Source organism: Dendrobates tinctorius, unplaced genomic scaffold (genome assembly GCF_039654945.1).
Source record: "Dendrobates tinctorius isolate UK_male_01 unplaced genomic scaffold, ASM3965494v1 ptg000160l, whole genome shotgun sequence".
Classification (NCBI taxonomy): domain Eukaryota; kingdom Metazoa; phylum Chordata; class Amphibia; order Anura; family Dendrobatidae; genus Dendrobates; species Dendrobates tinctorius.
The window spans coordinates 9,414,034-9,431,679 of NW_027361827.1; the positions used below are offsets into that span (position 1 = coordinate 9,414,034).

General features: G+C 42.9%; 1 protein-coding gene across 1 annotated transcript in view; it reads right to left on the minus strand.

Annotated features, from left to right (window-relative positions):
* TRIM14 (tripartite motif containing 14) overlaps positions 1-17,646 on the minus strand; it is a 119,177-nt gene that overhangs the window by 37,415 nt on the left and 64,116 nt on the right. Inside the window, exon 2 of the mRNA XM_073549652.1 lies at positions 16,583-16,678. Within this exon, the coding sequence (XP_073405753.1) occupies positions 16,583-16,678 (96 nt within the window). The remainder of the gene's footprint in view (positions 1-16,582; positions 16,679-17,646) is intronic.

Genomic DNA, 17,646 nt, shown 5'->3' on the forward strand with positions numbered 1-17,646 from the left:
CGGACACAGAGCAGGGATAGTTTGGTTACGATAATCATTATACATAGAATTGCCACACCAAAAGCTCAGTAGGCCTATGTGCACCTATCATAACACTGATAAATACATTATTATTACAGATTCTCCCCCTTGCTCTCCTGTACAGAAAATGGCTGCTGATGGAGGAGTATGTGACCAGACCTGTCCATCAACTCCCTCCATTTGAAAAAACAACATTGATGTGAAGTGTTTTTCAATTTGAGGAGGCTGATGGACAGGTCTGGGGGCATACTCCTTCATCAGCAGACATTTTGAGAACCCTAGAGCAGTGCAGTCTGCATTACCAAGAGGGACAAAAACTTGTAATACTTATATATTAGTAAGTACCACAAAAGCTTTGTTAAAATAACAATTAAGAGGTCAGCCCCTTTAAATTTGAAGGTAGTAAACGGACATATGTACTTCAATTATTGTGATTGGATAAACAAGCAAAGGAAAATTCCAGGTTTCGATGGGGATATCTGAAAGTAAAGTGAGAAAGTAGTCAGTGACACACAGGGTGGCATTTAAATTGGTTGTTAGGCACCCCCATGGTGCTTTATATGGCACTGAACAACTTCTCTTTCTATATCATCTGGGTAATTACGTTGAAATTTCCGCTGTAATTACTAGAATGAACACAATGAAATAGAGTGGATGCATTTTCTAAGACTATACTTTATGCTGCCACGTTTTACCGAATTTCCTCCATTGCACCACTCTCTTCACATCTCCTATGTCAAATTTAGTAATGCAAATACATACGGGATTGCTACTTTATATCGGAGCAGTATAGTTACATGTTCTGCTACATTAAAAATTATTCTTAGCGATTGCACCTTTTACTACACACATCATAAAATCTCGCAGCTTTCACACACAGGCTTCCCAAAAAATGCTGCAGTTATTGCTGAGATTATTGCTAGTGTTTTTTGCACAAAAAATGCTACAGTCATATATTGGCTGTAAGTCAAAGGGTAAATAACAAATGCTTTACAAATGGTAATTTTTTTTTCACATGCAAGCTCCTTGTACTAGAGATAAGTAGATCAGTCTGTTGTGAATCAACTGTGAGTCGAATTTCCCAAAACTCGCTGCTTCAAGTCTCCTAAAGGGGATATCAAAGCCAGTAGAAAGTAAAAAAGTATTAAGAAAATATTTAAAAAAAAACACAAAAGTTCTAATCACTATCCTTTTGACTAATTGAAAATAAAACAATTAAAAAAAAATATTATTATTATTTATTTATATAGCGCCATTAATTCCATGGTGCTGTACATGAGAAGGGGGGGTTACATACAAAGTTATAGATATCGTTAGCAGTAAACAAATTTACAATGACAGACTGGTACAGAGGGGAGAGGACCCTGTCCTTGCGGACTTACATTCTATGGGATAGTAGGGAAGAGACAGAAGGTCGGGGGTGCAGCAGCTCTGGTGGTGATGAGGCAGCAGCTCAGGCGGTGGTGAGGCGGCAGAATGGTCATTGCAGGCAGTAAGCCTTCCTGAAAAGATGGGTTTTCAGGTTCCGTTTGACGGATCTGAGGGTGGTGGATAATCGGACGCGTTGAGGCATGTCATTCCAGAGGATAGGGGATATTCGGGAGAAATCTTGGAGGCGGTTGTGTGAGGAATGAATAAGTGTAGAGGAGAGTAGAAGGTCTTGGGAGGATTGAAGATTACGTGAGGGAAGATATTGAGAGATTAGTTTAGAGATATAGGGAGGGGAAAGGTTGTGGATGGCTTTGTAGGTCAGTGTTAGTAGTTTGAACTGGATTCGTTGGGGAATTGGGAGCCAATGGAGGGATTTGCAGAGGGGGGGAGACAGGGGAGTAGCGAGGAGAGAGGTGGATTAGTCGGGCAGCAGAATTGAGGACAGACTGGAGTGGTGCAAGAGAGTTAGCAGGGAGGCCACAGAGGAGAGTGTTGCAGTAGTCAAGGCGGGAGATGATGAGGGCATGTACAAGAGTTTTAGTAGATTGAGGACTGAGGAAGGGAGGGATTCTGGAAATATTTTTGAGTTGGAGGCGATAGGAGGTGGCAAGAGATTGGACGTATGGTTTGAAGGACAGGGCAGAGTCGAAAGTTACTCCGAGGCAGCGGATTTCACGTGCTGGAGAGAGCGTGATGCCGTTTACCATAATAGATAGATTGGGTAGGGAAGATACGTGAGATGGAGGAAAGATAATGAGTTCAGTTTTGTCTACGTTGAGTTTTAGGAAGCGAGAGGTGAAAAAGGAGGATATGGCTGATAGACACTCCAGGATTCTGGACAGCAGAGAGGTGACATCTGGGCCAGAGAGGTAGATCTGAGTGTCATCTGCATACAGGTGATACTGGAAGCCATGGGACTTTATGAGTTGTCCTAGGCCAAGAGTATAGATGGAAAAAAGTAGGGACCCCAGGACAGAGCCTTGGGGGACTCCAACAGAGAGGGGGTGGGATGAGGAGGTAGTGTAGGAGTGGGAAACGCTGAATGTGCGGTCAGAAAGGTATGAGGAAATCCAGGACAGGGCAAGAACAGTTGTTTTGGGTTGTGGGATAATGAAGATACAAGGTTTGAGAAATAGGTCTGTTTACCAGAGGTGAGGGCTGATTTAAAGGCAAGTGTAGTGTGATAAAACACTCCGGGATCGCCTTTGCTGGGGTCAAAGGTCACGTGTGTTCAGCATGAAAATCAGGCGCACAGCCGGGGTCCGGGTATAACTGACACTGGGTCAGGTTTATTAAAGGTGAAAGCAATGCATAAAGGAAAAAAAACATAAATCAAATCCTTGCCTGTCCGGCACTAACTAAACAAGGTACAACCTAACTACCAACTGGCGGGCTTCTCCCGTCCAGCCAAACCACAGTTACCGTGGGCACTGCTTTCATTCACGTGTGTCTCTCACACAGACAGGCTCTCTGTGTCCCCAGGCTGAGACACTCACACAACCACCTGGCATCCTTTTATATCCGCCTCCCATTATTCATTAGTAACCAGGTGATATACTGACCAGACTAGGCCACATAGGAAAGGTATCTGGGCGAGATATACCTGCCCTCATCCACTATTCCCACATGATTCTCAGAGTAGCTAGTTTGAAAGCAGTGAAGTCGTCTGGCAGGTGTGTTTTCTTCCAAAGCCGCTCCGTGACCCTGGATGCTTGTTGAAGTTTTTTGGTGAGGTTGTTGTGCCAGGGTTGCCTATTGGTTTGTCACACTTTGCCATGCATGAGAGGAGCTACTGAGTCTATGGCTGATGTGAGGGTGGCATTGTAGGAAGCGGTGGCACTGTCCGTGTTGTGGAGTGAAGATATTAGATGCTTCATAAAATAATATGCCCCATATACTGCTCCATAAAGGTTATTGCCCCATAAGATGCTCCATAGATATATATGCCCCATATGCTGCTGCTGCGATTAAAAAAAAAAAAAAGACAAATCAGCTGTCATGTGCGGGGAAAGTTTAGGGCTCACTGCCGGAGTCCGCATCATTCTTATACATTAAAGGGAACCTGTCACCAGAAAAAAACATAATTAACCTGTAGATATGGGGTTAATCTGCAAGTTAATAGTGTTATTAACCTGCCCAGCCACCACACTTAGCGGAAGACTGCAGGGAGAAAATTAACTATATTCCCCCTGTAGCGTTCTGGTTACAGTGAAATGTTTTGCCTCACAAAAAGAATCAGCTGGGATCCCATGCTGTCAATTTTGTAAACTTTCTTTTGTTTCCTCCCCAGGCCAGGAGCTTTGGTATTTGCAGGGCCTTATTTGGTATTCATGCTGCCCTAGGCACTTTAAGTGTTCACGCCTCCTACTGATCAGTCAGACTAAAGGGGGTTTTACACATAGCGATATCGCTAGCAATATCGCTAAAACGTCACCGATTTTGTGACGTTATGGCGATATCGCTATGTGAGATACTTACCTCCGACCGGCTCCCCCGCTGTCCATCGCTGATCGCACGAGATTGGGCGGCTCCATTTCATAGAATCATAGAATCATAGAATCGTAGAGTTGGAAGGGACCTCCTGGGCCATCTGGTCCAACCCCCTGCTCAAAGCAGGATTCGCTAAATCATCCCAGTCAGATGTCTGTCCAGCCTCTGTTTGAAGACTTCCATTGAAGGAGAACTCACCACTTCTCGTGGCAGCCTGTTCCACTCATTGATCACTCTAACTGTCAAAAAGTTTTTTCTAATATCTAATCTGTGTCTCCTCCCATTCAGTTTCATCCCATTGCTTCTAGTCTTTCCTTGTGCAAATGAGAATAAAGTTGATCCTTCTACAATGTGACAGCCCTTTAGATATTTGTAGACAGCAATTAAGTCTCCTCTCAGTCTTCTCTTTTGCAAACTAAACATTCCCAAATCCTGCAACCTTTCCTCATAAGACAGGGTTTGCAGACCGGTCACCATTCTGGTCGCTCTTTTCTGAACTTGCTCCAGTTTGTTGATGTCTTTTTTAAAATGTGGTGCCCAAAACTGGACACAATATTCCAGATGAGGTCTGACCAAAGAGGAGTAGAGGGAAATAATGACTTCACGTGATCTAGACTGTATGCTTCTGTTAATACATCCTAGAACTGCATTTGCCTTTTTTGCTGCTGCATCACACTGTTGACTCATATTCAGTCTGTGATCTATTAGTATACCCAAGTCTTTTTCACATGTGCTGTCACTTAGCCCTATTCCTCCCATTCTATATATGCTTTTTTCATTTTTATTGCCCAGATGTAGTACTTTGCATTTCTCCCTGTTAAAAACCATTCTGTTAGTTACTGCCCACTTCTCCAGTTTATTTAAATCTTTTTGAATCCTCTCTCTCTCTTCTCTAGTATTAGCTATCCCTCCTAGCTTTGTGTCATCAGCAAATTTAATCAGTTTACCCTCAATTCCTTCATCTAAATCGTTGATAAAGATGTTGAACAATACAGGGCCCAGGACAGAGCCCTGTGGTACCCCACTTGAGACATTCTTCCAACTGGATGTGCAGCCATTTACGACCACTCTTTGGGTCCGATCACTAAGCCAGCTATGAATCCACCTAACAGTTGCCTTGTCCATTCCATACTTAGTCATTTTTTCAATAAGGATTGTATGAGAGACTTTGTCAAATGCTTTGCTGAAGTCAAGATATACTATATCTACAGCATTTCCTTGATCCACCCAATCAGTGATACCGTCATAGAAGGAAATTAAGTTAGTCTGACATGACTTATTAGTTACAAACCCATGCTGACTCTGTTTGATCACTTCATTCTTATCCAGGTATTGACTTACATGTTGTTTAATAATTTGTTCAAAGATCTTTCCTGGTATAGAAGTCAGACTCACCGGCCTATAGTTGCCTGGGTCCACCTTCTTCCCCTTTTTGAAGATAGGAACAACATTTGCTCTTCTCCAGTCTTCTGGCACTTCTCCTGTTCTCCAAGAATTTTCAAAGATTATGGAGAGTGGTTCAGAAATTTCTTCTGCTATCTCCTTCAGTACTCTGGGGTGTAATTCATCTGGACCTGGAGACTTGAATTCATTTAGGTTAGCTAAGTGTTTCCTCACTATCTTTCTGTTTATAGATATCCTGGATTCTTCTATTCCCTTAATAGGACAATGAATAACAGTTGGTGTTGCATTTCCTTTCTGAGAGAAAACAGATGCAAAATAGGAATTTAAAAGTTCAGCCTTCTCAACATCCTGTCTTACCATTTCATCATTTTCATCCTGTAAAAATCCTATAGCATCTTTGACTTTTCTTTTACTTTTGACATATCCCCAAAATCCTTTATTATTGCTTTTGACATCTCTTGCAAGCCTCAATTCATTTTCAGCTTTAGCTAATCTGATTTGTGCCCTGCAGATTCTGCAGACAGCATTATATTCTTCTTTAGATATGCCTCCCTCTTTCCATTTTATAAACATTTTTTTCTTCCTTTTTAGCATGTGCTTAAGTTCTGTGTTCATCCATCCTGGTTTCCTTAAATGCTTCCTATTCTTCCCTCTTTTCGGAATTGTTAACAACTGTGCTTTGAGAATTTCATTTTTCAAGATTTCCCATCCTTCCTGGACATTTTTGTCTTTAAGGATATCCAGCCATTGGATCCCTCCAATTATCTTTCTGAATCCCTTAAAATCTGCCTTTCTGAAATCTAACCTTGACGTCTGAGTCTTCACAGGTCTTCCGCCTCTAGTTATCCAAAATTCTAAAATAGCATGGTCGCTACCTCCTAGGGTTCCAGCCACTTTTACCTCCTCAACCATTTCCTCCCTGTTTATAAGGATTAGATCCAAGGTAGCAGTTCCCCTTGTTTTCTCCCCTACCTTTTGGAAGATAAAGTTGTCAGCAAGAGAGGATAAGAATTTCCTTGACCTGTTAGTTTTGCCTGAGAGAGATTCCCAACAAATGTCTGGATAGTTGAAATCTCCCATGACAACTATGTCATATTTTTTGGAGAACTTGGCCATTTGATGCATAAAGAGTTCATCCATATCTTCAGCTTGCACAGGCGGCCTGTAGTAAATGCCTACAATGGTGTCCTTTCCATTGTTCTGTCCTTGTATTCTTACCCAAACAGTTTCCACAGAACTCCCAGTCTCTGAAGCTTCAATCTCTGTGCAGATATATGCGTTTCTAACATACAATGCAACACCCCCTCCTCGTTTATCAAGTCTGTTTCTTGCAAATAAGTTGTATCCTTCTAGTCTTGTATTCCAATCATGTGTATCGTCACACCAAGTTTCAGTGATTCCAATGACATCATATTTCTTTTCCTGTGTTAGTAGTTCCAATTCTCCTTGTTTGTTGCCCATGCTTTGTGCATTAGTATAGAAACATTTTAGTTTGTGATTGGTTTCTCTTTCTCCAATATTTTTATTAATTAGATTCTTTCGTCTTTGTTCTTCCTTTCCACTTCTATTAGCAGAGTTCTCAATAGCATTTGTCTGGTGTATGGCTTTTTCTGGTCTTTTGCTTCCCTTCCCATGTTGTTCTAGTTTAAAGCTCTCCTTACAAGTGTAGCAAGGCGACTTCCAAATACATGCTTTCCAGTCTTCGTAAGGTGCACCCCATCTCTAGCAAGTAGTCCATCGTATAAGTAGTTCACTCCGTGATCCAGAAATCCAAATCGTTGCTGACGGCACCATCGACGTAGCCAGTTGTTCACCTGCAGAATCTTATTCCACCTCCTTGTTCCATGGCCATCCACTGGGAGGATGGAAGAGAAGACCACCTGCGCTCCCAGTTCTTTCACTTTCTTGCCTAAGTCTTCAAAGTCTCTGCAGATGGTTTCCAGGTCATTTCTTGCAGTGTCATTTGTCCCCACATGTAGTAGCAGGAATGGGTAGTCATCTGTAGGTCTGAAGAGTCCTGATATCCTGTCAGACACATCTTTAATTTTTGCACCTGGAAGACAGCACATTTCTCTTGAAGTTATATCCGGTCTGCAGATAGCGGCCTCTGTTCCTCTCAACAGGGAATCCCCCATGACCACCACTCTCCGTTTCTTCTTCACAACATTTTTCTTTCTCCATCCAGGAGGACTCGTCGTCTGCTTCCTGCTGGGCTTCCTGCTGTGTGAGACGAGCGACGCTGGACGCGGGCGGGAGGACGTCAGGATCGCTGTGTGTGAAAGGTAAGTATCGTGCGCTGCGTCGCTGCTGCATCGCTGTGAGATCTTCCTGTGTGGAAGCTCACTAGTGATCATTTAGCGATGCACCAGCGATCCTGACCGGGTCGTATCGCTGGTCGGATCGCTGGTGCATCGCTAAATATAAAAGGGCCTTAAGGCCTCCGGTACATGTGGTGACACTTTTCATACGTACCAGAGACACTTACACATGTAATGTGCACATGTCAGTGTGTTTCCATGGACCATGTGTTCATGGGCAAAATATGCTGAAATGTCAGTTTTTTAACAGCAGCACAAACCACAAAATTTCCCACACACGTGCAAATGGATGACACACAGGGATGTCATCTGTGTGACATGTACCCACACCTGAGAAGCAGCGGTGCAGTAGCGGTGTTCCCAGACCGCTCGCATCATTCTCCCCTGCTCTGCTGGTGATCAGTACTATCAAGGGAGAATGTCAAGAGTTATATTCAATTGATAACAGTGAGAGCAGGCGGTGGCTGATGGGACTATTACTCCCATTAACCTAAACCTGTTGCAGCTAACAACAGTGAGAACAGGTGGTGGCTTATGGAAGTTTTCATCACCCACCACCTGAGCTATAAATAAATAAATAAATAATTCAGCGTGGGTACCCCTGTATTTTTGATAACCAGCCAGCTAAAATTGACAGCTGTGGGCTGCAAACCTCAGCTGTCAGCGTTAGCAAGGCTGGTTTCAAGAATAGAGGGGTCCCCGTGCTTTTTTTAAACATTTTTTTAATTAAATAATTTAAAGAAATGTGTGGAGTAGCCCCCCATTTTTGAAAAGTCAGCTTTGCTAAAGCAGACAGATGAGGGGTGGTACTCTCAGGCTGGAAAGAGGCCATGGTTATTGACCGCCCTCAGCCTAAAAATAGCAGCCTGCACCCTCCCAAAAAAGGCACATCCATTAGATGCACCAATTCTGGTGCTTTGCCTGGCTTTTTCCACTAGCCCTGTGAAGGTGGCAAGTGGGGTAATATTTGTGGGATTGATGTCACCTTTGTATTGTCTGGTGAAATCAAACCCACGGATTAGTAATGGATAGGCATCTACAGATACTTATTCATTACTAATCCTATAGATATATGGTAAATAAAGACAAAACCAGAGTGAAGTCTTTTATTTAAAATCAAAACAAAACACACTTTTCCTTTTTTATTTAAAAATAACAAACACAGTATACTCACCTAATGCCCATTCCATTGAAGCCCTTGTCTCCTGTAATAAAACAAACAAACAAAAAAAAAAACAATATCCCTCATCTGTACGTCATCCTGTCACATGCCGTAATCCATGTCTGGGCATAAACAGCTTTCAACCTGGATGGTGCCAAGATGTGACCGTTCATGCTGAGAACCACTGATGAATGAACTGCTGTGAGCACAGCATTAGTGACTAGCATAACAATAACCGCAATGTCCAAAACCTAATACGAAGGGCACTTCACACAATCATATAACACAAATCCCATGAAAAAATAACATGGAACAAAGAAGAGATCCCAATAATAAAAAATCATTTTATTCAAGAATTATATTAAAATGACAAAAGCATAATGCCATGTAGGGGACGCCATGAACACTCAAAAAATCATCAGGAGGAGGAAATAATACATAACCCAGACTAGAACATGTGTGAACCAATCACATGACAATACTTGTCAATTATCCAGATTTCTATATATAAACAACCATAAGTAATGTCTAAATAGATAATATTAAAAAATTATTATTATCCCTCCCCAATAAGTGAGAAAAGTCTCTCCGTGAACTCAAGGCATAAATACTATAAGACCGTGTGTAAATGACACAGTCACCATGTAAGGCAATACCTAATCAAGAAAGCGCCACAGTGCATGGAGAAAATGATATATAATTACCTCTGTAGGAGAGTGTAAACCAGCGTCCCCTCACCCCGACGCGCGTTTCGCCGCCTGCCTCTTCCGGGCCCCTGTGAGGGGACGCTGGTTTACACTCTCCTACAGAGGTAATTATATATCATTTTCTCCGTGCACTGTGGCGCTTTCTTGATTAGGTATTGCCTTACATGGTGACTTCCTTTACACACGGTCTTATAGTATTTATGCCTTGAGTTCACGGAGAGACTTTTCTCACTTATTGGGGTATTGGGGAGGGATAATAATAATTTTTTAATATTATCTATTTAGACATTACTTATGGTCGTTTATATATAGAAATCTGGATAATTGACATGTATTGTCATGTGATTTGTTCCACATGTTCTAGTCTGGGTTATGTATTATTTCCTCCTCCTGATGATTTTTTGAGTGTTCATGGCGTCCCCTACATGGCATTATGCTTTTGTCATTTTAATATAATTCTTGAATAAAATGATTTTTTATTATTGGGATCTCTTCTTTGTTCCATGTTATTTTTTCATGGGATTTGTGTTATATATATTAGTGACTAGCAGTAAACTCTTCAAGGTTATCGACGGTCACTGAGGCTGCGTTCCCAGCCAAGCTGAACTGCGGTGTTCTCAGCACTGTAAGAAACAGTCACTAAGTTAATCGCAAATCAAAGATCAAAGATTATAGCTTCCTAATAACAAAAAATAGTGCTGATGTAAAGTAGTCACGTGGGAAATGTTATTTTTTATTTTGTGTGACATATATCTGTGATTTAAGTGCATAAGAATTCAAAGTTTTTGCCAAATTTCCATTTTTCTTCACAAATAAATGCAAGTCATATCAAAGAAATTTTACCACTTTCATGAAATACAATATGTCATGAAAAAACAATCTCAGAATCAGTGGGATCCATTGTAGGGATTCCTGAGTTATTACATCATAAAGTGACAATCATCAGTATTGTAAAAATTGGCCTGGCCATTAACGTGCAAACCACCTTTAGAGGGGGTAAGAGTATACTTAGAGTATACTCAGAGTATACTGCAGCCCCCTTCAGAATATAATGCAGCCCCCTTCAGAGTATACTGCAACCCCCCACATAGAATATACTGCAGCCCCCCTCAGAGTATACTGCAGCCCCCACACACACAGTAAAATGTAGCCCCCCACACACAGTATAATGCACCCCCTTCAGAGTATAATGCAGCCCCCTCAGGGTATAATGCAGTTCCTTAAGAGCACAATGCAGCGCCCCACACACAATATAATGCAGCCCCCTGAGTATAAAGCAACCCTCTCAAAGTATCTTAGAGAATAAAGCAGCCCCCTCAGCATATAATGCAGCCCTACAAACAGTATAATGCAGCCCCTCCACACACACACAGTATAATGCAGCTCCTCCACACACACATTATAGTGCAGTCCTCCCACACACAGCATAGTGCAGCCCCCACACACAGTAAAATGCAGCCTCCCCCACATACACAGTATAGTGCAGCCCCCCACACAGAGTATAATGCAGCCCCCCCCACACACAGAATAATGCAGCCCCCCCACACACAGTATAGTGCAGTCCCCCACACACAGTATAGTGCAGCAGACACACACACACAATACTTACCTCTCCTCCTCATTCCCCTGCTGCTCCAGCTTCTGCAGAGTGTCTCAGCGTATCATCAGCTCCAATGCTGGCACATGCTGAGTCAGAGGCAGAGGGGGAGTGATGGGAGAGAGAGCGTCAGCTGACGCTCTGTCATCCATCACTGCTTTCAATTGCATCGGCATCTATGTATATATGATGCCGATAAGTTGAATGTACAATGGGGGAGGGCAATGCCGGGCCCCTCTTATTCAGGGGCCCCATAGCAGTAGTGTGTTGTGCTATTAGCAGTACACCACTGGCTGGGGGCCCCTGAATGAGCGAGGGCCCTAGGTGACTGCCTTTTCTGCCTGCCCCTAACACTGGCCCTTCCGCCCATGTTCTCCACACAGAGCCCCCACCCATGTTCTTAACACAGAGCCCACCATGTTCTCCATACCTTGCCCTCTATCATGTTCTCCACTGTTTACATAATTGATTATTTATTATTGATCATTATGGTTTACTTTAATTAAGTTATGGTTGTAGTTAATGTATACTTTTATAATCCCATGTTAGCCCCCGTGTAGTAAACTGAGGGGGTCCATGGGATTATAAGTTTTTTTGGGTGTATAAAGGGATAAGATTAGTGTGACTAATATTGTTTGCTTTCTAAGTTCCTTCAAGGGTAAACCCTGCTGAGTTTTTTGGTGGTATCTTGTCACTGGGCAGATAAGGAACACCTGGTGAATCTTTTCCCGCCAGAATCCAGGAATCCCAGGATTGATGGCTTAGCTGGAAGGAGGTGGTGAATTTTGATATTTAACCCCATTGATGGCTAGTGACAGAGCATTGCTAACTGTTATGAATGGGTCACAGAGGGGGAAAACAAGACCAAGCCAAGTCACAGAAAACCAGAGAGGTTGGTAACTACGCGGACTGCAGACTCCTGATCCTAACCACAACAACTAACAGCAGCCGTGGAGCGTCCCAGCACGGCACAGGCCCTACACAGGACCGGCAGAGGCCAGCACAGCCCCGCACAGGTCTAGCAGAGCCCGGCACAGCCCCGCACACACACACACAGCCCCACAGACCCCCGCACACATAGTCTCCGCCCACACACACTCTCCACCCACACACATTATCTGCCCATTACTCGCATTTCCCTTAAGGTACTGTCACACTTAGCGATGTACCAGCGATCCCGACCAGCGATATGACGCGGTCAGGATCGCTGGTACATCGCTAAGTGGTCGCTAGTGAGCTGCCACACAGGCAGATCTCACCAGCGACATCGCTGGGGACGGGGGTCGCTACTTACCTGTCACACTAGGCGATCCTGCGTCCTCCCGCCCGGCTCCACGCGTCGCTCGTCCTCACAGCAGGAAGCGCCGCAGGAAGCTGACGACGAGAAGCGGTCCTGGACGTTCTCGCGCGATCAGCGATAACCAGCGGGGGAGCCAGTCGTAGGTAAGTATCAGACACAGCGATATCGCTAGCAATATCACTATAACGTCACTAGTTATAGCGATATTGCTAGCGATATCTCTTAGTGTGACATGCCCTTTAGACTTACATTGGGCTCACTACTCATTACGAGTACCCGAGTAATAGGAGCTACTCGTAACGAGTACAGCGAGTCCGAGTATTTCACTACTCGCTCATCCCTATTGCTAACTTGAAGATTGAAGTTCTTCATTTTGTTTATTTTAATTGTTGCTTGTTTTATTAGAGAGAGGTTACACGCAGACTTGTGGCTGGGTGGTGTTGGTTGTATTTAAATATTTGTGCTACGCCTTGAGTCAATTAAAGACTGAGATGCTGTTTACTAAATTTATTATTTATTACTGATTATTTATAAAACATTGCGGTCCGTTTCCCAACACTTGGTTCATGTCTCATATTTTAATTAAGTTATGGTTGGAGTTAATGTACAGCCTTTATAATACAATAGGGTTATGTGAAGTTGTTAAAAAAATAACATTGCAAAGTGCTTGTCAGAACAAGCCATTTTGCAATTTACCTCTTATTAAAAATCATCTTTGTTCTCAAGAATGGAAGGATTTTTAGTTTTATAGTGCACGGTGACACACTACCATAGAAAACGGGTGAGTGCTATGCAAAAAAGCAACGCATAGCACTCGGCCAAGTATTAATCTATGGGGCAGCTCACATCACCATTTATTTTCTCGGGTGTATTCTACCTCCGTGTAAAATCGTAGCATGCTGCAATTGTCACCGAGACTAACCTGAGACTCACCAATGCAAGCTTATGGGTGTGAGAAAAGATCGCACAGCACTTGGACCATGCGAGTGCTATCCGATTTTTACCCACCGGTGTCCTTTGAAAAGCTGGCAATTCATGTGCCGCATACAATAAAATCAGAGTGACAGGTTAGAATAGAATAGATATATACAAATAGAATACATAGATACAGTATATAGATGTAGGTGACACAGACACACATATACAGTATATGTATATATATTACATAGATAGATAGAAGAAAAGTCGGTAAGTCATCTGCCGTGTACTGTAAAATCACTGCAGGAGCCGACAGGATAGAAAAGATGCATTACATACAGTAAATACAAATTGAATAGGAAGATATACAGATGTCTGTGACAAATACAATTATTACAGTGTGTGTGCAGCTTACTGTACAGGGATTTAATTAATAAAAGATTAATTTTTGGAAAAAAAATGGCTCCCCTGCTATTTTTGTAACCAGCAGAGAGAAAGCCAATGGCTGGGGGTCGATGTTGAAAGAAAGGGGTAATACCCATGGAGCTTTCCAGGCTTTTAATATCAGCTTTACTGGCTATTAAAATGAGGGACCCTAAAAAAAAGACGTAGGGTCCCCCTATAATTAATAACCAGCAAAGGCTATGCAGAAAGCTTCGGAATGATATTAATAGTGTCATGGTTAGGACATGGTTAATGTCCTGTTCTCATGGGGTTAACTTTTGCCGGCCTCTCTTTGGATCTAGGAGGGGTATTTATACTCACTCCAGACTAGGATTCCCTGTCAGCTATACTGTTATTCTGGCTGTGTGTCTGACCCCCCTGGTGTGCGTGGATACTGCATTGCTTGTTTGATTCCCGTGTATAACCCGGTCTGTCCCCTCACTCTGAACTCCGTCTCTCATTTTGGTACTATTGTCTTCTCCGGTTCTGACCTCCTGGCTTGGCTATTGTTACTCCGTTACAGTTTGTCCCTATTGTACCGTCCATTGCCCGTTCTGGCTTTCTAATCTATTGCTACATCCTGACTATTCGCTCTGTCTAACCCTTTGGTACTGTCCTGCTATCTCGTGCTTTGACCCCGGCTTGAACTGGTTTCTGTCTCTATCTATGCCCCTTGGTAACTTGTCCCATAGTTACCTTTCTAGGAGTTTCCCTGCAGCTCCTAGCTCTGTGGAGCTTAGGTAACGCCCCCAGCAGTCACGTGCTTCAGGTCCTGATAGTCTGAAGCATGCATCATCACCGCTGCTGTCCCGCTCCTCAGGTATCTTTGAGCACTGTTTTTGTACTCAGGACATGTGCACTGGCTCAGGGAGCAAGTGCAGTGCAGTGTTCTTGACAAATAGCCTAGGAAGGGGCCATGGATACTGCCCCCAGGCTAAAAACATCAGCTCTCAGCCACCTCAGAAAAGATGCATCTCTAAGATGGCAATTCTGGCACTTAGCCTCGTTCTTCCCACTTGCTCTGTAGCAGTGGTAAGTGGGGCGATAGTTGAGGGGGTTGATGTCACCTTTGTATTGTCAGATGACATCAAGCCCTGAGTTTAGTAATGGAGAGGTGTCAATAAAACACCCCATTACTAACCCCACATTGTATGAAAACAAAGACACCCAGAATAAAGACCTTTAATTGAAAGAATAACACATACTTCTTTAATAATCTAAATTAGACCATACTTACGACCTCGCCCATTCCCCCGATGCCCTTGTCATCTGCAAAAGAGTTAAAAAAGCAAACAACAATATTCCTCACCTTTCCACAGAGATGCTGCTAATTCATTTGTTGCAAGACGGGTCTAGCTCTGCTACATCTAGATGGCAGGCTGCATGCTTGCATGATGAAACCATACAGCATGTCATCCAGCAGACACTGAGCAACATGTGCTCAGTGTCTCCCTCTGAACTCTTTCTTCCTGTCTGAGGGCATCGCAAGTGTGGGAAAGTTCTCTTACTCGCAGTGCTGTCAGACAGGCCATGAGAATTCACAGCCAATGAACTCACTTCACCTTTCTGACGCCAATGCGAGTGCAGTGGGAAAATGAATTGCCGGTTTTTATTCTATCTCTCTATGTGTGTGTGTGTTTTGAAGACTATTTCCTTTGAAAACGATGTGTAAATCACAGAGAATTGCTCTATGTCAAAACTCATGTTAAAATCGCATTGCAATCGGATAGCAATCACACTGCATTGGGATGTAAATCGAATACTACATGTGAAAAATCAGATTGTACTCAGATGACATTCGCATTACACTTGTGCGACTCTCGGCAGGGAGACTCGGACCGATTTTACTTTCGTTTAGTGTGACTCCAGCTTTATTGTCAAAGTTACCGGCTATCCTGCAGTCACAGAATGGCAGAATACCTAGATAAGGAAGGAGCAAGTGCTGCACGGAAGCTCTATAAATTGCAGCATGCTAATAGTGAAGCTTGGACTGGCTCACAGGCAAACAGGAGAATTCTCCAGCGGACCCCTGTGCAAGAGTGGACCACCATCCTCTTATATGAGCAGCACTTGGCACAATATACACGAATCACTATGTACAAATGCAGCATCTTATTCATATAACAATCTGCCCAGTTCATTGTTATATAAATTTGTGATTGATGATAATGTCACATTTGTATGTGGCTGAAAAGTGGGGCCCTGGAGTTGGTTGTGGTGGGCCCTTCTCACCCCAGTCAGACACTGCTCATAGTGCTCTGCAGCTGGCTGGATTGCAGGATCTAACCAGCCTCAATGCCTTTGTTGCAGAGGTAAAGCAGTCCTTGCTAGCAGCCTCGGAGAGTGCACAGTTTGGACATAACCATGCCGCTGGTCCAACTGTCAATCTTAAGAAGCTGGCAGCCAGGAAGCCAGGAGTCAGGAGGGTTGCACTCCTGAAGATACAGCATTAGAACAACCCATGAGGATATATTACAATTTGTTGCTGTTTTTTTGCTATGCATTTTTGTAAATTACTGAATATTTACTTTTATAATCAGAAATATTGCATTTTGACATGTATTGGCAGAGAACTGTCTGAAAGAGATTGAAGAATTGCACTCTGAGGTTCTACCATTCATTACATCCAATTATGAATTGTGTCAGGAGCAACCAATGGATTTTACTGATTGTATTCGAAAGCTGCGGAATACGAATCCCTCAACTCAGTGCTAAACAAGCAGCATTTACAATATTTGTGTATCGAACGTAACCCTGCAGTGTTTCTTGATTTTTAGATACGTCTCATACCTTGAGATCTGTGGCAGCTTGCTCAATATGATGTATGTTGCCAAGTACATCGCTTTTCTTTTGATCAAGCTGCTCCAGGCATCTGCTTGTCAGATTCTGCAAGAAATGGGAAGAAGTTTATTAGCATAGCAAAATATTTTGCTAGTCAGTTTTCCTGACTTTTCATGTAGCAAAGCGACTGAGCGAGAATCCTAGTGTCCCGTGTAGGTTTTCATATATAGGTTAGAGTTTAAATATACATCTTTAGGGCTAATGCACAGTGGGTCAGGATGCCCATAAGGTTTCCTATAGATATTGAAACCACTTGCAATAGAAATTTACATGACATTATTTTTGTATTATGGTGAAAAGTTAATTATGCTCCATCAAAAATAAGTCTGGGCTTTCTCTATAGAAGTCAGCATAGATCTAAAAACATTGTTATGGTGGACATATTTTGTATTGGATGGGCTTATACTTAAACACTTTTATAACTTGATGATTCACATGGAGACAATACAAGTAATCAGATTTCATTCTCCATTTTACACTGCATTCCCTTAGTGTAGGACTAGGGTTCCCTGCACCCATTACATGAAAACATTTTCAGCGATCAGCATCCATTTGCTCTTAAAATTATGCTGTTAGGCCCCATTCAGACATTTGTTTTCCATGTATACGTTCCATCCATGTTTTTCACAGATAAGTGTCTAAGAGGTAACATTTCTCCTTATAGAAAGTGACACGCCTGATATGACCATTGTAAGGAGACTTATAGACCATGCAATGCTCCTCTGGGAAATTTAATAAGCAAACTTTCTCTTTAGAGGGGAAGAGGACTTTAACTTTAGCATCACCTATTGGAAGTAGCAATCCTAATAAGGCCAGGATCACACTACTGTGTGTGATGCGAGAAACTCGCACGAGTCTCTCACATCAACACCTGGCGCTGCCGCCGGCACTCAGGACTTAAGCTGCGGCTGCATAGAAATACATGCATAGAAATACATGCAGCCGCAGCTCCGGTCCTGAGTGCCAGGTGTTGATGCGAGAGACTCGTGCGAGTTTCTCGCATCACACACGGT